This window comes from Mesoplodon mirus (assembly GCF_964341445.2).
Source record: "Mesoplodon mirus genome assembly, chromosome: 19".
NCBI lineage: Eukaryota > Metazoa > Chordata > Mammalia > Artiodactyla > Ziphiidae > Mesoplodon > Mesoplodon mirus.
The window spans coordinates 823,951-847,729 of record NC_138995.1 but is presented as its reverse complement, the minus strand read 5'-3'; the positions used below and the strand labels follow the sequence as shown (position 1 = coordinate 847,729).

At 53.1% G+C, this 23,779-nt stretch overlaps 1 protein-coding gene across 1 annotated transcript in view; it reads left to right on the top strand.

Annotated features, from left to right (window-relative positions):
* Positions 1–23,779, top strand: part of ACSF3 (acyl-CoA synthetase family member 3) — a gene marked incomplete at its 5' end in the record, with an annotated part of 59,800 nt that overhangs the window by 22,887 nt on the left and 13,134 nt on the right. Inside the window, 2 exon segments of the mRNA XM_082607658.1 lie at positions 178–323; positions 7,717–7,829. Coding sequence (XP_082463784.1) covers positions 178–323; positions 7,717–7,829 — 259 coding nt within the window.

Sequence of the window (23,779 nt, the reverse complement as noted above, 5' to 3'; positions counted from 1 at the left end):
TCTAAAACATACCCAAGATTCTTTCCAAAGAACAGAGTTAAATTTCAGCCCGAACTGCAGTTTTAGCCGTGAGTTAAAGGGTGATGTTGACTGGGGTGCTGGGCGCGTGTGGCTCTCACCGGGCTGAAGAAGCCATGTGCTCCCGAGAGCTCAGGAGCCTGTGGTTGTGCCGGGCAGGTTGATGGTCTCGGGCTCGGCCGCCCTGCCCCTGCCTGTGCTGGAGAAGTGGAAGCGCATCACCGGCCACACTCTGCTGGAGAGGTACGGGATGACGGAGATCGGCATGGCCCTGTCCAACCCCCTGACCGCAGCTCGCCTGCCAGGTACGAGTGGCGCCCGCCAGCTGTGTCCTCCCCCTGCTCTGGGTCCTCGGGTAGGCCATTCTGTGGAGGATGCTCCCCTGCTGGGCCACGGTCACGCTCTCAGGGTGGCAGTGTCCTTCCCAGGTGACCCAGACGCCGTGTGCTTGGCAGGGCGCCCCCTCCCCACCTCCCGGGCTGAGGGCTGCTTTCGTCCACACCAGGTCCCCCACGGCCCAGAGTCTCCCATGCAGGTGCCCTGAGCCACACAGGCCGGTGGCAGCGGGAGAGACAGCAGGTGTCGGGGGCAAGGGAGGAGGGACACCCCGCCTGTGCTCGGGGACCTGCATGCGTCTGGATGGCCTGCTGCTCTAGACGGGTTCCTGCCCTTTGGTCTTCCTGTCCTGCCTTCTCTAGGCCATTCCACATAAACAGCCTTCACGTCCCGGGTCCCTGACAGGGAACCTGCAGGCGGAGCCTGAGGCCTGAGACGTGAGCCTGTTATGTCCCGGGCCCTTTTCCAGCCCTCCCGGTCAGTCCCCTCCAGCTTGTCCAAAACATAGTAGGCGTCTGGAAATAAACGTTAAGTCATCGTGTGCCTGTACTTGCCTCGGTGCATCCACTTGTCTCGCACGACAGTAAAAGGTACCCTTCTGGTGGGCAGGTCTGTGAGTTTTCAGCGTGTCTGCCGTCATACTCAGGTAGATGAAGTTGAATCACCTCCAGACCTTCCCCCTTTCGTGGTCAGCACTTCCTGTCCCAGGCCGGCGAGCACGTCCCTGGTTCCTCTCCCTGTAGCTGTGCGTTTCCTGGAACGACACAGAGGCACAGCCTCCAGGACCTGCCTTTGGGTCTGGCTTCTCTCACTTGGCAGGACAAGTGTGAGACACATCCTGTGCCGAGCAGCATCTTCGGTGTTAACCTGTCCGCCACCGAAGGACGCTGGGTTGTGTCTGGTCTTGGACGGTTCCCAGTCGGGCCGTCGTGAAGGTCTGTGTGCAGGGTTTTGTGTGAATGCGTCTTTACATCTCGTGGGCAGATGCCTCAGAGTACGACTGCTGGGTCAGAAGGGGGTGTGAGCTTGACTTTCTAAGAAGCTGCAAACTGTCCACACGACAGCCCCGATACTGGGCTGATCTTATCCCTCTGATGGCCTTGGAGAAGTCACACAGACGGAGCAGGTGTTCACACTGTCGGACGAGGACACCCTCTGTCGGGCGGGGGCAAAGGCCCCAGGACAGAGGGACCTGCGCCCGTGCCCTAAACCCGAGGCTTCTGGGCACTAATTTTCGAATCTTAATTGGCTGCAGCTCTTCAGCCTCAGGGTTCTGCTGTGGCTGTGCGTGGTCTCTTCTCGACACCGGAACCAAGCGTCCGGGGTCTTTTCTCGCCCGTGAAGCAGGCGGCTCACAGTGGGTGCACGACCGGCTTTTTGGTTTAGAAACAGTGAAGGAACTAGCCCTCAACCTTAAATCCAGGAGTGAGTCCCTGAGCGCCGCTTCCGGAGCAATCAGGCTGTGTCCTCTGTGCCCCTGACTCCCGGGCCGGGCTCCTTCCAGCCGGGACTCTGGGCTGCTCCGGGGACACATCCTGCCAGCCTGGCCCATCACAGGTTCCCTGGCGGCCCGGAGGGACGTGTGGCCTGAAGGAGACTTTTTGCTCGGCTGAGGCCCCGGGTGGTGACCTGAACTGATGGGCCTGACATGCGCTGATAGGAGGTTGCTATCAGATGCAGGGCTTGCCGGACAGGCGCTCCAGGACGCAGTGAGGCACAGTCACCCGCCCCAGAGGCCAGACAGAGCCACAGGACAATTAAAGTCACCTGGCCACAGCTGACACCTGTTCTAAAGGGAGGCGGAAGGATAGCCTGCCCTTCTGACTGCAGCCAGCCTGTTGCCCAATGGACACCAGGAGGACACTCCGTCCCTGCGGGTGTGGCAGGGGCCCGTCCCGTGATGTGGGAGGGCCCGCGTCCACGTGGTCTGGGCGGGGCTGCATCACGCGGTGTGGGCGGGGCCGCGTCACTCAGTGTGGGAGGGGCAGCGTGTACGCGGCGTGGGCGGGGCAGCGTGCACGCAGTGTGGGAGGGGCTGCGTCACGCAGTGTGGGGGCAGCGTGTACGTGGCATGGGCGGGGCAGCGTCACGCGGTTTGGGAGGGGCTGCGTCACGTGATGTGGGAGGGGCAGCGTCACGTGGTGTCGGGGGGAACGCGTCCAACAGTCTGGGAGGGGCAGTTTCACGAGGCATTGGTGGGGCAGCGTGCACGCAGTGTGGGAGGTGCCGCGTCACGCGTTGTGGGCGAGGCAGCGTGTACGTGGCGTGGGCGGGGCAGCGTCACGCGGTGTGGGCGGGGCCGCGTTCACGTAGCGTGGGAGGGGCCGCGTCACGTGGTGTGGGCGGGGCAGCGTGTACGTGGCGTGGGTGGGGCAGCGTGCACGCAGTGTGGGAGGAGCAGCGTGTACGTGGGGTGGGCGGGGCAGCGTCACGCGGTGTGGGTGGGGCCGCGTTCACGTAGCGTGGGAGGGGCCGCGTCACGCAGTGTGGGCGGGGCAGCGTCACGCGGTGTGGGCGGGGCCGCGTTCACGTAGCGTGGGAGGGGCCGCGTCACGCGGTGTGGGCGGGGCAGCGTGTACGTGGCGTGGGTGGGGCAGTGTGCACGCGGTGTGGAAGGAGCAGCGTGTACGTGGGGTGGGCGGGGCAGCGTCACGCGGTGTGGGTGGGGCCGCGTTCACGTAGCGTGGGAGGGGCCGCGTCACGCAGTGTGGGCGGGGCAGCGTCACGCGGTGTGGGCGGGGCAGCGTGTACGTGGCGTGGGTGGGGCAGTGTGCACGCGGTGTGGAAGGAGCAGCGTGTACGTGGGGTGGGCGGGGCAGCGTCACGCAGTGTGGGTGGGGCCGCGTTCACGTAGCGTGGGAGGGGCCGCGTCACGCGGTGTGGGCGGGGCAGCGTCACGCCGTGTGGGTGGGGCAGCGTGTACGTGGCTGGGTGGGGCAGCGTCACGCGTTGTGGGCGGGGCCGCGTTCACGTAGCGTGGGAGGGGCCGCGTCACGCGGTGTGGGCGGGGCAGCGTCACGCCGTGTGGGCGGGGCAGCGTCACGCAGTGTCTGGGGGAACGGGGAACGCGCCCAGTGGTCTGGGAACCCGCGGCGTGGGCGGGGCAGCCTTACGCGGCCTGGGCGGGGCCATGTCCACGCGGTGTGGGCAGGACCCCATCTAGGTGGGTGTAGGAGGCTGGCCCTGCCTGGTTGACCCTGCTCTGTTCCACCCACTGGGGTAGGGGTGGGGGTTTCTGGGGTCTGAGCAGCTGCCCTGCCTTAACACAAAAGTCGCTGCCGTTTGTAGACCTCACTTTAACAAATCATAGGCGTTTCTGTGGAGATTTTTTTTTTTTTTTTGCGGTACGCGGGCCTCTCACTGCTGTGGCCTCTCCCGTTGCGGAGCACAGGCTCCAGACGCGCAGGCTCAGCGGCCATGGCTCACGGGCCCAGCCGCTCCGCGGCATGTGGGATCTTCCCCGACCGGGGCCCGAACCCGTGTCCCCTGCATCGGCAGGCGGACTCTCAACCACTGCGCCACCAGGGAAGCCCCTGTGGAGATTTTAATGCCACCGTTGTGGTAGAGGTGCTGTAATTCTGTCAGCGTTTTCTTTTTTTTTAAATAAATTTATTTTTTGGCTGTGTTGGGTCTTAGTTGCTGTGCGCAGGCTTTCTTTAGTTGCAGCGAGCAGGGGCTACTCTTCGCTGTGGTGCGCAGGCTTCTCATTGCGGTGGCTTCTTTTGTTGCAGAGCATCGGCTCTAGGCGTGTGGGCTTCAGTAGTTGCGGTGCACGGGCTTAGTTGCTTTGCTGCATGTGGGATCTTCCCGGACCAGGGCTGGAACCTGTGTCCCCTGCATTGGCAGGCGGATTCCCACTGCGCCACCAGGGAAGCCCTGTCAGTATTTTCTTTATAGACATTCTTAGCAGTTCAGGTTTCATTGAATAGGGTGGACAGTCCTGACTTCCTTAGGATGGGAGAGGGGCTGGAGGTTGAATCAAGCCAATGGCCAATGATTTAATTAATTGTACCTGCATAATAGAACTTTCATAAAAACCCCAAACAAGGCTGGTGAACACGGGTTGGTGTTAGAGTGTGATGTGCCTGGAGAGTGTGCAAGTTTAGAGACTCCCACCCACCCACATACTTGCTAGAGGCGTCTCTTCCATCTGGCTGTTCCCACCTTGTATCCTTTGTAATGAACTGGTATTCTAGGAAGTGACCTGTTTTCTTGGGCTCTGAGAGCCGCTCTAGCAAACCGTTTAATCCCAGGAGGGGCCCAGGGAACCCCCAGTTTGCAGCCGAGTTGTACAGAAGTTGTGGGTAAGTGGGGACATGCCCCTGTGACTGTCAGTCCCGTGGGACTGAGGGCAGCCACTCACCTCCCTGGAGGCCACAGCAGATCCCGTAGGGTTCCCTTCTCTACAGCATCTGCCCGCATCTCCCTGTGTTCCCAGCGCCTGGATGGAGCCGCTGCTTCCTCCTTTCTGTAAGTGTTACTGAACTGAGCCAATTTACTGACACTGGGTTGTGGTGAAGGAAAGTGCAGGATCCAAGCAAGGAGAACAAGCGGCTGGTGCTCAAAGGACCCAGACGCCTTATGGCTTTCAGGGGAGGGCTATTAAAGGCGACATTTGCGGGGAGGGCTGCAGGATGTGTGACATTCTTCTGATTGGTTGGTGGTGAGGTAACAGGGTGGTGTCCCAGGAATATCAGTCATCAGCCTTCTGGTTCCAACTAGTCTGGGGGTCTCAGCATGTAGTCACCATCCTCCACCCGGGTGGGGGCCTTAGTTCATGCAGAACAACTCCAAGATGTGCATCAGATTAGTGTGTACGTCTCTTGACGAGGAGGTACGACTTTGTCTTATTACCGATTTATTGTTTGAGCTCTGAGGTAACTGCTTTCTCTTTGTCTTTGTGTTCCTCTATTTCTCTAATTAGTAACTGCCTCAGTCTGCTCTCTGGATCTCAGGGAAGGTTTAGGAGACTAAAGTGTCTTTTTACAAACACAAAACGAGGGACATGGAGGGGCTTTCGTACTCCGAGGATCCCCAGGGCTCACACTTCAGGAGGCGTCGCTGTCTGGAGGGCTTGGGCCTGAGCAGGCGTCACAACCACTGCGGGGACGAGAGCTCAGAAGAAAGGGGAAGAAGAGCAGATTTCACTCCTGAGCAAGGTGGTTGCTCATGCTTAAGATTCTGTACTTAGTTTAATGAAGTGCCTTCTGATGAATCATCACATTCTGCCTGATGGCTCAAGGTGTGTTCATGGAACTCTTTGCTTCTGGCACATACTAAAGAAATCATCCTAACCAGTCTCAGAAAGTGATAAATCAATTCACAGTACATCTCCTTCACACAGCAAGAAATCCACTTACTGCCTGGGAACCCAGGAAGGAGGACCATCAGCCCAGTGGGCCCGACCGATGTCCTCTTACACATGGCCTTTCTCTTCTGCACTTTATCAACCCATTTCTTCCCTTAAACCTTTTGTTCTGTGGCTTTTACACACACACTGAGGACTAAAACCTAGGTCAGCCTGCTGACATTTGGCCATAAAATGGGAGCAGTTGGGAGTGATCTGAAGACCTTGGAAAAAATCTCCAAGATGCCTGGGCCTGGTCTATAACGAAGCAGTCAGAGCTGTGGCCCCGCCGGTCCTTACAGACCATGAGGTCCAAGGAGGAGCAATGCAGACGACGGGGCTAAGGCAGACTCTTCACTGGAGACAGATCCAGAGGGAAGCTACGGCGCTGAGGTCTGCCGGGAAACATCCCGAGTGTCGGGACTATGGCCGCCTTGGCCCCGGGTCCTGCAGAGCCTGCAGGAGGGCAGGGCTTGGACCCAGCTCATGTTCACAGCCTAGGTCTTGTCTCTGGTCCTCGTGTCTTGTCTGCAGCTGAGATGGAACACCTCCTTTTCCAGGCTGTCTCCGGTCTTGAGTATCCTGGCACTCGTGCAGCCACTGGCCCCAAGTAGATGACCAGCAGGAAGAGAGAAGGTTACATGCCTGGTGGTTCCTTTCATACACAACATCCAGGGGGCAAGTCCAGAGCGTGGGTTAGTGGTTGCTGGGGTGGGGGGAAGATACGACAGCTGACGGGGACAGGTTGCCTTCTGGGCTGATGGAAAGTTCTGGAGCTAGATGGAGGTGATACTGCAACAATGTTGTGAATGTGCTGAATGCCCCTGAATCCTAGGCTTTATAATGAATAGCTGCATCATATATGGATTTCACTGTAGTTTTTAAATCTTTGGAAGCAAAAGAGAAGGAGGGGAGGAAGGAGGAGGAAGACGCGGTGGGGGCGGCCCCCAGGACCTCAGACAGAAGACAGGCTGAGGAGGACAGGGCGGCGCCATCTAGCAGACAGAGCCCCGTGTCACAGACTCTTCCAGGCGTGTGGGTCCCAGAGTACTAAGCAGCTCGTGGAGTTTGCCAAGTGGGCTTCCCGGGACTTTTCTCCTGTGACAAGTCCTCATCGATAACAGTTAAAATAAAGGGCCTGAGGGGCTTCCCTGGTGGCGCAGTGGTTGAGAGTCCGCCTGCCAATGCAGGGGACACGGGTTTGTGCCCCGGTCCAGGAGGATCCCACATGCCGTGGAGCGGCTGGGCCCGTGAGCCATGGCCGCTGAGCCTGCGCGTCCGGAGCCTGTGCTCCGCAACGGGAGAGGCCACAGCAGTGAGGGGCCCGCGTACCGCAAAAAAAAAAAAAGGCCTGAGACCTTGAAGTGAAGCATTTGGCCCTGGAATCTCTGCCCCGCCTCAGCTATTCAGTGGCCACGGGGACTCCACTGCGGCCACCACCTGCCCTAACCTTTGCAGGTTCAAAAGCTGATTATAACCACACAGGGTTGAAGCCACTGAGCCAACAACAGGCACCTAACAACTGAGCCAGGACGCTGGCTACATCACCCCTGCCATGAGGACCCGCTCACCCTCTGGCATCTGTCCCACTCCAGTCCCTCACCAGCGACAAACTGCAGTCATCTGTGCCCTGACCGCTCAGCCAGGTGCTCCAGTGAGATAGAAGCGCCCTTGCATCTTGCCCTGGGTGCCGGGCGGCCCTCCCGAAGTGACCTGAAGGCCCTGTAGGGAGTTTGGAGCCCTGGCGGCTGCTCTGCGTGTCCTGCCTAAGGCTGTGCTCTTGGCTGCTGGGGCTTCGCCCCTCTGTGTGCACGTGACAACGGGGCAGGACCCCTGTGTGCGCACACCACGTCCATGCGGGATTCCCATGTGTGTGCACGTGACACCCACGCGGGATCCCCCCACCTCCGTGTGTGCACGTGACGTCAGGCAGGTCCGGGCACCGCAGTGTGCAGCTCTCTCCTTCAGAACCCCGCTGACCGCCTCTTTCCCTCGTGCCTCCCCGCCCCTTGCAGGCTCCGTGGGGACCCCGCTGCCCGGCGTCGAGGTGCGCATTGTGTCAGAGAACCTGCAGAAGGACGGCTACCCCTACGTTGTCCACGCAGAGGGAAATGAGGAGGACACCAAGGTGAGCGCCTGTGTTCTCTCCGGCGGCACGTGGGCATCACACGGCCACGACCACCCAGCAGGCCGACGGCAGAGGTTGAGTCCCCACCGCTCGGGGACGGCCCCTGAACTGCGGCGCCGCTGGCTGGCCTCGACTCAGGGTGCTGCTGGTGTTTTGGGCGTTGCCTGCCATGTGGACGGTGCAGAGCAGAGTGAGGCCCGGCAGGGCTCCCCGCGCTCAGCCGGGCTCCTCCCGGGCTCCGTCCTCTGGGCCACGTTGAGATGGGTCCTGATCGCCTCAGCTAGGAGAGCCCGAGTTAAAGCAGAGAACATTGTCGACAGGATCTTGTTAAAACTTCTGCGCTGGCGGGACGCCGGCGACCGCTCGGGGCGGACGCCGCCAGTGTAAGCGGCCCCCAGCCTTGCAGTCGCCCATTCGGACAAATTCACGGAAGCTGTAAATTGAGGTTCCCCACTTGGGAAGTCACTGTTGCCTGCTTTCTGTGTTGTTCTAAGATCCGGAGCGCAAGGGGAAGAGAGGACTGTTGTCTTGTTCCAGTGGGGACTTTCACAGCCCCAGGTCTGCTGGTCATAAGTGATCAGGGCCATAGCAGAGGTTCGGTTTTGGTAGGAAGTGGAATTTTGATTTAAGAGATTGTTTCCTCCACAGCGGATGTGCATTCTCTTGACTTCTGTCACGCTGAGAAGTTTTAAAACCTGAAAGTAGCAGCGATACTGCCTCTCACGTGTGCCAGGAGGGGCGGCGGACAGGCCCTGCCCCTGTGGGCCTCGGTCTGCAGTGGGAAATGGCAGCGTTCAAGAGATGGTTGTTGAATGTCTTAGCTCAAGACGTAGGTGGAACTTGGGTGGTTTTTACTGTAATTTTATGAAAAATGACATCAAGAAGTATGTGTTGGGCTTCCCTGGTGGCGCAGTGGTTGAGAGTCCGCCTGCCGATGCAGGGGACACGGGTTCGTGCCCCGGTCCGGGAGGATCCCACATGCCGCAGAGCGGCTGGACCCGTGAGCCATGGCCGCTGGGCCTGTGCGTCCGGAGCCTGTGCTCCGCAACGGGAGGGGCCACAGCAGTGAGAGGCCCGCGTACCGCAAAAAAAAAAAAAAAAAAGAAAAAGAAAAAAGAAGTATGTGTTTCGTTTACCCAACAACCTCTCACCCGGATCCTCGTTGCTGGGCTCGTGCCTCTCGGCCTCTCCTCCCAGATGTGATGGTCCTCGCTCCCGTCCACGTGTGTGGGCAGCTTTCAGGGTGGCCTCAAGGTCCCCAGCCATGGCTCTCGCTCCCTGGCTGCCTGCTGTCTGGGCTCTTGCATCAACCCAGCTGGTCCACGGCCGTCAGCCACGCCCATGGCTTAGGGCCCTTTTCTGGCTCTTGGCCTGTGCCCTGCGGTCCTCTCTCCTCGTGGACTTCTGCTCACACCCGAGTCACCTGTCCCAGCGTCCAGCCCTCCTGGCAGGAATGGGGCTGCTTCCCTCTGCTGGATGCTCAGTCCGCCGGTTCTCGGTGTCGTTCCAGGGACCCCGCTTGGGAGGAGGTTCCCAGCAGAGGAGTGTCGGGGGCATGTGGGTCCATCAGGCAGTAGCAGCACAGATGGCGGGGGGCCCCTGCACCGCCCTGCCTGAGCACCTGTAATGCTGGGTGTGGCAGGGATGCTGCCAGAGAGGAGGTGCGGGTGGACAGCGTCTCCCTCCTCAGGCACACTGAAGTTTAACAACTTGGGGCAAGCAGGCGCCCCCTCACCTGGCTCCTGCTCGGGTCTGTAGGGGTTTCCTCACTGAAACGCGCTCGGAACAGGAGGTGGCAGCCTGGCCCTGAGCATCTTGACAGTCAGAGAAGGAAGCGCGTGGTCCACGGTGTGGGGGCTCGGGGGCAGTGGAAACAGAGCAGGGATGACGATCCACTGGCCACAAGCCAGGCCCCATAAACGTGAAGGTAAGGAGACCTGGAGCTCGCGGCAGCGTGTTCTAGAACGTTTCCAACTCAGTCGAGGGGTCAGTGAGACACACGGTCCAGAAGGGAGCCATCTCCATGGCCGATGATGGCCCGGGGCGGAGAGCGCAATCACAGGCCGGTTGCCCCAGGGGGCTGGGGTGGGCCTGGGCCTGGGCTCGCTCCCCGGACTGGTGAGAGGCCACCGCCGTCCTCCCCCTCCCTGCTGCCGGGAGCGCGACAGGGGCACTCCCCCCCTCCCGTGCGCTTTCCCCAGGAGCTGCCTCCGGCTGGGGGTATTGCTCACCGCCCCGCCCCCGGGACTCTTAGAGGGGAACAAGGCCAGATTCCACGCTCAGGCGGGCGAGACCTCCGTGGAGCCTCCGCCTGGGTCCCCGTGCTGCGCAGGACGGGCCGGGATGGGGTGCGCCCCAAAGGCAGGAGAACCGGGCTCAGGCCTTGCTGAGGAAGCGCCTGCTCCCGGCTTCTGAGACCTCACAGGCACTCCCCATTGCTGAGGGTGGCCGTGAGGAGGACGCTGGCTGCTCGCCTGGCCTGGAAGGTGCTGGCTGTGTCCCTGACGGGACTCGCAGCCAAAACCCGCCCGCTCTCTTCTGATCGCCGCCCGCGCTCGGCAGGTCCGGACGCGGGGACTCTTTCATGTTCTGAAACCAGCGGGGCTGCGGGCGATGTGGTTCAAGGTTTTTGTTAACATTTAATTGGAAATCACTTCAAACTTACAGGAAAGTTGAAAAAATACCAGTGTGAAGAAAGCCCGCTCGCCCTCTCCCGGTGCACTTGTCCTCTGCCAGGGCACCTCGCGGGCCAGCATGGGCTTCCGCAGCGCCCTCCTCTCACTGCCTGGCGCTCCGCCCTCTGCCGCTATGCCCGCCCCCCCACCCCCACCCCCCATGACGCCGCGTGGCGACTCCCTCCACTGCAGGCTCTCTGGGGTCAGGGTCCTCTTTGCTTGTCATGAGGGCACATCTTGAACTTGGAAGTACCCCCTAAGCCTGATGGTCACAGGCCCTTTGATCCGAGTGGCAGGCGCAAGGTCAGCGCAGGCGCATTGACCAAGGAGACGTGTGCAGCGTAGCAGGCGTGCGCGCTGAGCCCACGGCGGGGCGGCAGGACTGGCGGTGGGCCAAGCCGTCTCTGGGCCCGACCTCTCTGTGGGGCCTGTGGCTGGGGCCTCTCCATCCTCCCTTCCTTACTTCTCTCCTCCAGCCAGCACGTGGGGAGCCCCCCTGGGCTGGAGCCTGGGGTAGGAAACGCAGCAGCGGTGATGGCGCCCACCAGGCGGTGCAGTGCTGCGGTCAGGGTCCTCCCGCCTCCGAAGCCTGAGAGCTCTTGCTTCTCTGGCAGGAACTGACCGCCGAGAATCAGGAGTAGTGACCAGGGGGCTCTCGGGCCTGTGTCTACCCCGCAAAGCGGAGGCCCAAGGGAGGACGGGAGCCCTGCGAAGGCACAGGGTACCTGGGCCAAGGGGTGCTCCCAGGCAGCAGGGAGAATCCGGTCCACTCCTGCCGGCCCAGAGCAAGGGCAGAGGGAGACTGTGGAGGCCGATGCCAGACGCTCAGGGGATGCTCCCTCGTCCTGGGTACGGTCAGGGTCACCTGCCCACCCTGCAGAGCACGGCTGCGCTCCTGCTGTGGAACCCCGTCTGTGTCTCCCAGTGTGCGGGTGCCCTGGCCGCGCTGGGTGGTCCGTGGTCGGCGGCCTGGGGGCTCTCCGGTGCCCCAGCCTCCACGGCTCTGCAGCCATCGCTTCCTGAGTCTTGCGCTTTGTCTGGCGGGACGTCAGGGGCTGGAAGAGCGGGCAGCCTCCCCACAACGTGAGGGTCCCCTGGCCCCGGTGAGGTGGTTCCAGCTTCACGGTGTCCTCTGCCGTCTCCCGTGAGGCCCTGGGGATGGGGTAGGGGGCTTTGTTTGCTGCGATGCTTCTTTTTGTGTGTCCCTCCTCCCAGCTGGCAAACTCTGCAAGCACGTGGTGTGGTCTCTCTTTTTTTTAATTTAGTTATTGAGGTGTAGTTGTCTCTTTATTTATTGTTTCAATTTGCTCGCTTACGTAAGAGCCAATGCCAGCCAGCAGAGACGGGTCCATTGACAGATACAGGCCACACTGCCATGTAACGCAGAGGTGGCCAGGCCTTACGTGGAAACCTCTTGTCTGGCAGAGGATGCAGACACCCACGTGGGGTGTGGGACAAGCTGGGGCAGGAGGACAGCGGCAGCGAGCGCCGCTTCCCTTTATCCCCTTAAAATCAGTTACTTCGTGTGGCCCACGTGCAAGCTGCCGCCCTGGACAGTGGGCTGATCTGTGGGTGCCTGTGCTCCCCCCACCACCCGCCTATTCCGTGCTCCCTCTCGCCACTTCCCCTGTCGCTGCCATGGACCATGGATTGCTGCACGGACCATGGAGGTGGGGACGGGGACAGGGGCCCTGTGAGGCCTGGGCACGCTCTGCTCTGCGATGAGTGGTGGGGTGCTGTCCCCACAAAGGCACTCACTTCAGACAAGCAGCTGACCATCGTCAGCCGTGTGCTTCTGCGTCTTAGGGTGAGGTGGGTCCACTACCTCTTTTCCAAGGGCCTGCTAGGAGGTGGCAGGACCCTAAATGAGGACTTTCACACGGGAAAGCGGGTCCAGTTGGCCCCCTGACGTGCCAGGTGAGCATCTGGAGCGCTTAGCCCCCCTGTGCCGCTTGCCTGCCCCCAAATGTGCTTTTAATGTCCCCCTGGAGCCACCCCGCCTCCTCTGTTGGCTTCATCCTCCGTGTTGTGAGGACCGGCTCCTGTCCTGGGGCTGGGCAGTGGGCAGTGAGCTACACAGCCCTCCCATCAGGACACATTGGGAGCGGGGCCCACGGCCCAAGAGGCACCAGGCCTTTGGGGACAGGCCCTGCGGTGTGTCCGGTCCCGCCCCTGCCCCGGTCCTGCCCCCTCACCTGGGCTCCCACACCTTCCGCCAGCTCAACTCCTCCTCCTTGGAGCTTGTGTCATGGTTCCACCGGGGACTTTACAGCAACTCCTGCCTCTGAGATGCTTTCAGATGAGGAAGCATGTGTTCTCACGCCGGCAGCTCTCGGGCACGACCCTGGCTGCCCAACGACAGAGTGGCCCTCGAACGAGGAGTACACGTGTCAGGTGCGGGTGCCCTGGGTCAACACGTTCCTATGCGCCCGAACGGGGTCCCCTGTGAGGACAGCCAGACTTTTCACTGCAGGGTGGATGGCAGGTGTGGTCTGAAGCCATGCAGTCGCTGGGAGTCCGGGTTCTGGATGCGTGCCTCGCCCCCTGCACCCAAGCTGGGTCCCCAGAGTACGGGGACTGCCCGCCCAGTCCCATGGACGGGTAGTGTAACTCCAAGTGGTTCTGAGGCATGGCAGCAGAAACCTGCAGCACCCTGGCTCTGCCTGTGACCTGGTGATACGCAGGACGGATTTTAGTCGAAGGCAGCGTTTATGGTTACGCACTGTTTAGGTTGTTTGTTATCAGAACTTCGAATCGGTGGTTCACGCTCCCCCTCCCCGAAGAAATGGAAAAGTGCCCTGTCTTTCTCTGGCATAAAGAAAATGGCGACGTGTCTTAGTTTCTTTATTTTAAAGATTTTTTTTTGAAGTGGACCATTTTTTTAAGTCTTTATTGCATTTGTTACAATATTGCTTCTGTTTTGGTTTTTTGGCTGTGAGGCATGTGGGATCTTAGCTCCCAGACCAGGGAACCTGCACCCCCTGTATTGCAAGGTGAAGTCCTAACCACTGGACCGCCAGGCAAGTCCCATGTCTTAGTTTCTTGATACTTGCTTTCTGTAGACCAGAGACTCCCTGGCAGATCTGTACAAAAATTAGAATTGGTGGGTGGGTGTGTCTTTCTGGCATTGAACCCATGATGGGTGTGTTAGATGAACCTAAGAACACGCTCAGGTGGAGTGTTGAGTGGGATTGTGCTGAGTAGGTGAGGGGTCTTGAGGGGATTCAGTTCAAAGAGTTGGTTTCGGTTCCAGAAGACCCTGACTGCTCTGCGTGTCTGTGGCCACAGAGCCTGCATGCCAGCAGCTCCTGTGCTCGGGGGCTGGTCTGTGTGCCACGGGAAGTGGCAGAGCAGTGTCCGTGGACAGTGGTCATCCTTGTCCACCAAATCCACGTCCCATCTGTAGTGAGGCACAGCCCGATTTCAGAGATGCTAAACGTGAAAAAATGTTCCGTGGGGTTCAAAAGTTCGTATCTTGCATTTCATGCAACTTGCCTGGAAGAAGATTGTGAATATCTTTTCTTACTGTATGAAATCAGAAATCTAGGACTCAGTGCTGGGGGTGGGCAGGAAGTCCTCTCTGACTGGATGAGCTATGGTCCCTGCTTCTTGCCCACCATACAGGCCTGCTCGCATGCGGTCAGCACGCACCTGGCTGTGGGTCCAGCATGATGGAGGAATAAAGGGAGGGTCCACAGACGACAGGAGGTGGAGTGAACGCAGCACGGGGTTGGGTGATCGTGTCTGTAGATTAGCACACAGTAGGTATCGTCAGGACGCAAGCACAAAATGATTTGAACAGGTGATGTGCAATACCAAGAATACCTGCCCTGAGACAGAAGAGTGACTGTGATAAGAGGTCTCTGTAGGGCACCCAGTGCTGGGGAGTGCTGAGGAAGGGGACACAGGGATGTGGATTTCTAAGGTGGAATGGAACTCAGTTAGAACTGCCCATTTCTCCCTTCAGTTCTGTCAGTTTTTTTGCTTCATATAGTTTGATGGTTTGTCCTTAGGTGTGTGAATAAAGTCTATTTTCTCTGATATTAGTACAGCCACCCTGGTCTGTTTGGGTCGGTTGCTATTTGCAGGAATATCTTGATCCATCCTTTTACTTTCCATCCACCTGTGTCTCCGGATCTCAAGTGAGTTTCTTTTTTTTTTTTTAAAGAAGATGTTGGGGGTAGGAGTTTATTGCTGTGTTGGGTCTTCGTTTCTGTGCGAGGGCTTTCTCTAGTTGTGGCAAGCGGGGGCCACTCTTCATCGCGGTGCACAGGCCTCTCACTATCGCGGCCTCTCTTTTTGCGGAGCACAGGCTCCAGATGCGCAGGCTCAGTAGTTGTGGCTCACGGGCCTAGTTGCTCCGTGGCATGTGGGATCTTCCCAGACCAGGGCTCGAACCCGTGTCCCCTGCATTAGCAGGCAGATTCTCAACCACTGCGCCACCAGGGAAGCCCCCTCAAGTGAGTTTCTTGTAGGCAGGCTATACAACTGACCCTTGAACAACATGGGTTTGCACAGGTCTACTTATATGTGGGGTTTTTTTCCAGTAAACATGCACTACCGTATTACACGATCCACAGCTGGTTGAATCCATGAATGTGGAGCCACAGACACAGAGGGCTGACTGTAAAGTTATATGCAGATTTTCAAGTGTGTGGTGAGTCTCTGCCCACAACCCCCACGTTGCTCAAGGGTCTTCTGTTGGTGGGTCATGGCTTTCTATCCATTCCACCAATCTGGCTTTAGACTGGAGAATTTAATCCATTCACGTTTAAAGTAATTACTGATAAGGATGGGCTGACTTCTGCTATTTGTGGTCTGTGTGCCATGTAGCTTTTTTTGGTCCCTAATTTCCTGCATTACTGTCTTCTTTTGTGTTCAGTTGATTTTTTGTAGTGAAATGTTTAAATTCCTTTCTCATTTCCTCTTGTGTATTTTCTCCCGCTAATTTCTTTGTGGTTGCCCCAAGGATGACATTTATCATTCTAAACATGTTAACCCTAATTTGGATTTACACCAGCTTAACTTTAATAACATGCAAAAACCTGCTCCTTTACAGTTCCGTCTTTACCCCTTTCAGCTGTTGATGTCACAAGATTACCTCTTTATACATTCTGTGCCCTAAAACATAAATTAATTCTTTTCAATGTATTAGTCTCCTAAATTATGTAGAAAACAAGATTTGGAGTTACAAACCAGAGTTTGTAATACTAGTTTTTACACTGATAATTTTTTAAATGTGTTAGTCTCCTAAATCATGTAGAAAACAATGTGTAATAGTGCATGTATGTACTTCTGTTGAGATCTTTCTTTCTCCATACAGCTTCAGTATACTGACTAGGTGCTTTCTTTTAACCTGCAGGACTCATTTGAGCATTTCTTGCAGGGCAGGTCTAGTGGTCACAGACTTCCTCAGCTTTTGTTTATCTGGAAGTGTCTTAATTTCTCCCTCACTTTTGAAGAACATTTCTAGTGGATATCGGATTCTTTGCTAACCTTTTTTTTCTTTTAGCACTTTGAATATATGGGTGCACTGCTTCTGGCTTCCAAAGTTCTGATGAGAAATCTGCTGACATAATCTTATTGAAGATCTGCGTCCATTTTGCCCACCCTGGCTTCCAAAGTCTGTGTGCAAGCTGCTCTAGGAATACATGCACAGCTGCCTGCGGGGGCAGGGGGAGTGGTAGCTGCTACAGTGCTAAGAGCTGAAAATGACCAAAATTAACCACAGTTTACCTTCCAAGCCTTCCCCTGGAAGTTGCAAGCCTTCAACAGACTCCAGGTTTCAAGAATAGTTACATCAGACAGACCCTGCCTGTGCAGTTGCTGTCCAGGTGGGAGCTGGATTCCTGGTGTTTCTTGCTCTCCCCACTTCCCCTCCGGTTCCTTTCTTACTGTTGGGTTTCAAGAGTTCTTTGTCGGATATGTGATTTGCCAATGTTTCCTCCCAGTTTGTGGCTTGTCTTTACATTGTCTTGTATTTCATAAAGCAGAAGTTTTTAATTTTCATGAGGTCTAATTTCTCTCTTTCTCTTACTTTTATGGATCATGCTTTTGGTGTTATCTCTAACTCCAGGTTACAAAGGTTTTCTCCCGAAAGTTTTATACTTTTACAGTTTACATTTATATCTATTGTGCATTTTGGTGAATTTTTGCATTATATATGAAATTTAGTTGGAGCTTATTTTTTTCCATATCCAGTTGTTCAAATACTGTTTGCTGAAAAGACTACCCTTTCTTCTTTGCAATTTTGTCAAAAATCAATTTTACATATTTCAGCAGGTTCACATATAGATGATATATTCTCTTCCACTGATACGTGTGTCTGTTCCTTTGCAATACAGCAGTCTTGACTACTGTGGCTTTATAGTAAGCCTCAGAATTGTAGTGTTTATTCTACGGACTTTATTCTTGTTCAGTTTTTTTTTTTTCTTTTGGTTATTCTAGTTCTTTTGCTTGCTCATACCAATTTTAGAAATAGCTTGTCTGTCTCTACAAAAACTCCTTTGGGTTCTTGGTCAAAGTTGCATTAAACCTATAGATCAATTTGGGAAGAATTAACGTCTTTACCTTGATGAATCTTTCCATCCATGAACATGGTGCCCCTCTCCATTTACTTAGGTCTGCTTTGGGGCGGGGTGTGGGGGAGTGTATGTGTGAGATTTTCAGCATGCTGATCCTGAACATGTTCTGCTAGGTTTATACCTAAGTATTTCTTCTTTTCTCCATCTCTTTCTCCTCCTCTTCCTCTTTTTTTTCAACGATTGTAAATGTAGAATTTTTTGGTTTTTTGTTTCTAATTGTTTATCACTAGTGTATAGGAATACAGTTGATTCTAGTGTATTGACTTTGTATCCTGTAGTAATCCTGGTAAATTTGTTTTTCAGTTTTAGGAGGATTTTTTTTAATTCCTTGAGATTTTCTACATACACAATTTTTTTTCTGCAAATAGAACAGATTTATTTATTCTTTTCCAATCTGTATGCCTTTTATTTCTTTTTCTTGCCTAATTGTCCTGACTAGGATTGCCAGTATGATTCCAAATAGGAATAGTGACAGTGGATGTCCTTGTCCTATTTCCAATTTATGAGGAAAGTATTTGGTCTTTCACTATTAAGCATGACAGTAGCTATAGGCTTTTTGTAGATTCCATTCTATTTTTGATATGCTGAGAGGTTTTTTTTAACATATAAATTTCTTTATTTATTTATATTTTATTTTTGGCTGCATTGGGTCTTCGTTGCTGCGTGGGCTTTCTCTAGTTGTGGCGAGCGGGGGCTACTCTTTGTTGCGGTGCATGGGCTTCTCACTGTGGTGGCTTCTCTTTTTGCACAGCACAGGCACTAGGCATGTGGGCTGCAGTAGTTGTGGCACATGGGCTCAGTAGTTGTGGCTCGCGGGCAAAGAGCACAGGCTCAGTAGTTGTAGCACACTGGCTTAGTTGCTCCATCTGTGGCATGTGGGCTCTTCCCGGACCAGGGCTTGAACCCATGTCCCCTGCATTGGTAGGCGGATTCTTAACCACTGTGCCACAAGGGAAGTCCGAGAGTGTTTTTTATCATGAATGGATTTTGGATATTTTCAGATGTCTTTTTTGCATTAATTGGGTTTTCTTCATTAGGCTGATGATACGGTGGACTGCACAGATGATTTCCCTAGTGTTTCCAGGACAGACCCCACTTGGCTGTGGTGGGTCATTCTTTTTATTCAGTACTGGATTTGCTTTACTAACATTTTGTTGAGGATCTTTGCATCTCTGTTCATGAGGGATTTTGGTCTGTAGTTTTCTTTTCTTGCAAATTCTTTCTGATTTGGGCATCAAGGTAATGTAAGCATCATAAAGTTAGTTGGGAGGTATTCCCTCCTCTTTTACTTTCTGGAAGAGATTGTATATAATTGGTGTTATGTATTTTATAGAATTTCCACTGAAACCATCTGGGCCTGGAGGTTTCTCCTTTTGGGAGGTTTTAACTATGAATTCAGTTTCTTTAATAGTTAAAGAACTATTCAGGTCATCTATTGCATCTTGGGTGAGTTTTGGTAGATTGTGGTTTTTGAGAAATTGAATACTTTATGCGCATAGAGTTTTTCACAGTATTATTCCCTTATTGACCTTTTAATGTCTGCATAGTCGGAAGTGATACGCTTCCCACAACTCATGTTGATAATTTGTGTCTTCTATTTATTTTTTCTTTGTTATTCTTGCTAGAAGATTATCCCTTTTTAAAGTCTTTTTTCAAAGAATTCACTTCAGGATTCATTGAATTTTCTCCATTATTTTTCTCTTTTCAATTTTTTTTCTTTTTTTAATTTTTGGCCGCAACCCGCAGCATGTGGGATCTTAGCTCCCTGGCCAGGGACCGAACCTGCACCGCTGCATTGGAAGGTGGAGTCTTAACCACTGGACCTCCGGGGATGTCCCTCTTTTCAATTTTTACTTGTTTTAGTTTTTATCTTAATTGTTTCTTCTCTTCTGCTTGCTTTTGGCTTATTTTTCTCTTTTTCTAGTTTCTTAAGGTAAAACTTTAGGTTATTGATTTGAGATTTTTTTCTTTTTTTCTAATATATGCATTTAATGATATAAACTTCCCTCTAAACATTGCTTGAGCTTTACCCCTGAAATTTTGATATGTTGTTTTTTAATTTCATTCAGTTCAAAATATTTTCTAATTTTCTGATTTTCCTTAAGACTTCTTCTTGACTCATGGATAATTTAGAAGTGTGTTGTTCAATTTTTCTGTTATTGATTTCCAGTTTAATTCCACTACGGTCAGAAAACATACTTGATATTATTTCAATTTTTTAATATTTGTTAAGCTGTGTTTTTTTGTTTTTTGTTTTTTTTGCATTACTCAGGCCTCGCACTGCTGTGGCCTCTCCCGTCGCGGAGCACAGGCTCCGGACACGCAGGCCCAGCGGCCACCGCCCACGGGCCCAGCCGCTCCGCGGCACGCGGGATCCTCCCAGACCGGGGCACGAACCTGTGTCCCCCGCATCAGCAGGCGGACTCTCAACCACTGCGCCACCAGGGAAGCCCATGTTAAGCTGTGTTTTATGGCCCAGAATGTGATCTTTCCTGGTGACTGTTCTAGTGCACTTGAACAGAGTGTGTATTCTGCTAGTTTTGGTTGGGGTGTAAATGTCAGTTAGATGAAGAAGGTTGATGGTGGTGTTCAGGTCTCTCAAAGCCATGCTGGTTTTCTGACTACTAGTTCAAGCACCAAGTGAGGAGTGCTGAATTCTCCAGTTATAATTATCTGTCTATTTCTCCTATCAGTTTGTTTTTTATAAATTTATTTATTTATTTATTTATGGCTGCGTTGGGCCTTTGTTGTTGCATGCAGGCTTGTCTCTAGCTGTGGCGAGCGGGGGCTACTCTTCATTGCGGTGCGTGGGCTTCTCACTGCGGTGACTTCTCTTGTTGTGGAGCACGGGCTCTAGGTGCACGGGCTTCAGTAGTTGTGGCACACGGGCTTAGTTGCTCTGCGGCATGTGGGATCCTCCTGGACCCCGGCTCCAACCCATGTCCCCTGCATTGGCAGGTGGATTCTTAATCACTGCACCACCAGGGAGGCCCCCTCCTATCAGTTTTTTGTTTCATGAATTTTGAAAGTCTGTTGGTTGGTGAACACACACTTATAATTACTATGCCTTCTTGGTGAATTGACTTTTATCATCATGTAATGCTGCTGCTAACAGTCTGCTGTTAAGTTTATTTAGTTTGGTACTAATGTAGCCACTTCCATTTCTTTTGACTGATGTTTGTATGGTATATATTGTTCCATCCCTTTGCTTCTAAGCTACCATGTAACTGTATTTGAAATGAGGTTCTTACAGACAGCACATAGTTGGATCATGTATGTTTTTTAATCTGATCTGAAGTTTGTCTTCTAATTGGCAAGTTTAGGCCGTGTGCATTTAATGTGACTATTGATATGTTTGAATTTAAGCCTCTCATTTGTTATTGGCTTACTGTTCAGTCCCTTGGTTTCTCATTGCTTGGCTTCCCTCTAACTGCCCTCTTTGGGGTCCATTTTTTAGTATTCCATTTTAATTTATCTGTTGAGGTTTTGAACACGTCTTCTAGTTTTTTAGTAGTTGTTCTAGGGACTACAAAATACATACTTCACTTTTTGAAATCTACTTAGACTCAACATTTTGACACTTCCAGAAGAACACAGAACTCCTACTACTTGTACTGTCAAAGAAAAATTAATCATCACTCATGTTAAAGATGATGAGGCCGACTCAGGACCATCACGATGGGTGTAGGAGCCACTGCAGTGGGATTTGCAGAAGGGGAGAGAGATTGAGCTCAACTTCAGATACAGCGTTGGCAAGTGTGGGTTCACAGCCAAGGAGCAGGTGGAGTCATTGGATGGAAATTTGCTAAGAGGAAACATCAAAGGTCAGGGGGATTCTGGCTAAACCGACCTAACAGGATCTTTGAAAGCCAGGTGGTCAGACATCAACTGCGAGATGGTGGGGGATGAGGAACCCGGCCAGATATGAGGGTGAGCAGATATCAGGGCGGAGGGGCTCTCACTACACTGACTTAGCCGAGTTCTTGCTAAAACTGGAGGTTTTTTTAAAGGTTTCTTTTTTTTTTGCTTGTCTTTATGGAAATGAGGTTAGTGGGTTTTTTTTTAATGTTTTATTTATTTTATTTATTTATTTTTGGCTGCGTTTCTGTGCACGGGCTTTCTTCTAGTTGCCACTAGTGGGGGCTGCTCTTCGTGGCAGTGTGTGGGCTTCTCATTGCTATGTCTTCTCTTGTTGCAGAGCATGGGCTCTAGGTGTGTGGGCTTCAGTAGTTGTGGCACACGGGCTCAGTAGTTGTGACTCGCGGGCTCTAGAGTGCAGGCTCAGTAGTTGTGCGCATGGGCTTAGTTGCTCCGCAGCATGTGGGATCTTCCCGGACCAGGGCTTGAACCCGTGTCCCCTGCATTGGCAGGCGGATTCTCAATCACTGCGCCACCAGGGAAGTCCCCTAAAACTGGATTTTATAGTAAGTGCACACATGGGCCTAGAGGAGGTTCAGGAGCCTCACTACAGTTGGGTGGAGCAAAGGACCTTTGTCACCACTCTGTGGGTCACTTTGCCCTCTCCCTTTTAGGTTGTTGTTGTCATACATAATGTCTATGTATACGGTAAGCTCCATTAAACAATGTTATAATTTTTGCTTTCAATGGTCAAAAATATTTTTAAAGTACTCATGAGGAAAAGAATAGTCAGTTTTATTCAACCAGATATTTACCAGTTCTGTTGCTTTTTCTTCACTTCTGATCTTCCAGGTTCATTCTGGTGTCATTTCTGTTCTGACTGAACATTCTGTAGTAATTGTTTTAGGTCAGATCTGCTGACAACAAATTCTCTTTTTTCTTCATCTAAGGATGTCCTTACTTTATCTTCATTCCTGAAGGTTATTTTCACTAGATTTGGAATTCTGGGTTGACAGGTATTTCAACACTTAAAAAATATATATTATTCCACTTTTTTCTGGCCTCCATTGTTTCTGCTGAGAAGTCAGTAGTCGTTTGAATGCCTCTAAGTTATGCTCTGCTGTCAAGATTTTTGTCTTTCTTTTTAGTTTTCAGTGATTGGATTATGATGTGTCTGGACTTGTATTTCTTTGGGCTTGTCCTGTTTGGGGTTCATGGAGCTTCTTGAATCTGTACATTAATGTATTTCACCAAACTTGAAGAGTTTTAAGCCAAATTTTATCAAATATCTTTCTGCCCCTAGCTTCTCTTCTGGGAATCCAGTAGCATGACTGTTAGCCCTTGTGGTATTGGTGTAGGCTTCTGAGACTCTGTTTATTTTTTCCAATAGTTTTTTCTCTGTTGTTCAGATTGGGTAATTTCTATTATTCTGTCTTCAAATTCTCAGATTCTTTCCTTTGTAATCTCCATTTTGCTATTGAGCCCATCCAGCAAATTTTTCTTATTTCTGTTGTTGTGTTTTTCAGTTCTAAAATTTCCATTTGGTTCTGCTCTATGTCTTTTATTTCTCTGCTGAGGCTTTATATTGCCACTTATTCGCAGTGTTTTTGCCCTTACTTGTTGGAGCACATTGATAATATGTGCTTTAACATCTTTCTTAGGCACTCCCAACATCTGTGCCATCTGATGGTGTCCTGCACTGATGGCCTTTTTCCATAAGAGTTGACGCTTTCTTGGCTTTTCATGTGCTGAGCAATTTCGTATTGTGTCCTAGACATTTTGAATATTGTGTTATGAGACTCTGGATCTTGTTCACATCCAGTGGAGGATGTTGGTATTTTTGTTTTCCTATTATCTAGTTGACTTAAGTCTGCCAGTTCCAACCTGCCATCTCTGGGGCTGGTTTCCATGTCAGATTATTTTCACAGCCTTTGCCTTGCCATGTATACCTGCCCTGCAGGTGTGCCACCCCATGGCCAGGCTGACCTTGGCAGTGGAGGAGATAAAGGATGGCAGTGGAAAAAAATGGTGAAATACAAATAAAGCCTGCAATTTAGTTGAAAAAACAAACACCTCCTCTGAGCAGGCTGATGGCAGGAACTCGGCTGGGTCCAGAACCTGCAGCCCGGTCCCCTTGGGTGACATCACTCCTGTGTGAGAACCAGGCTGATGAGTCGACAGCAAGGCTTGGGAACAGAGCTGCTGTGGGGCAGACTCTCCTCACCCTCTGCCTGCAGTGTCGGCCCCGGGGGCGTTCAGCTTGCCGTCCAGGCCTCAGACAAACAACTCAGACGATTTTACAGCACATTTCAAAGGGGCTCTGATTTTTTTAAAAAGAGGGGGTTATTCTTTCCCCAGAAAAGTTTCTCCCAGGTGGGTGCTGATGAGCTGAACAGGCCTGTACGGTGCTTGATTTCGTGGGTCACAGTTACTGTCACTGTCAGCCAACCTTGTGAGCACGGAGCCAGCGCGGGTGCACCTGGGGGCCTCGCTGGGCCCCGCAGCGTGTGGTGCTGCCCCGCCGTATCCTTTCCTGGCATCACAGACATCGACTCTGTGTCCTCTGACACGCAGCCCCCTTCCCGCCCTCGCTGTGCTCCCAGCAGGGGAAACGCTGAGATCCCTGCTTCTTGACCACCTTGCTCTCCTAGGTGCCCGGCTCTCCCTCCTTAACGGGCTGCCCTGTGGGCTCCCTTCCTACCCCGAGCTTCTCCAGCAGCCACGGCAGGTGTGGGCAGCTTGCCCTCTCCTCCCGTGTCCGCAGTCGGTCCAAGAAACACCCTGAAGACAGAGTTTCACGGGAGCGTGGCCCTTAGAGGTGGACAGGCAGGCA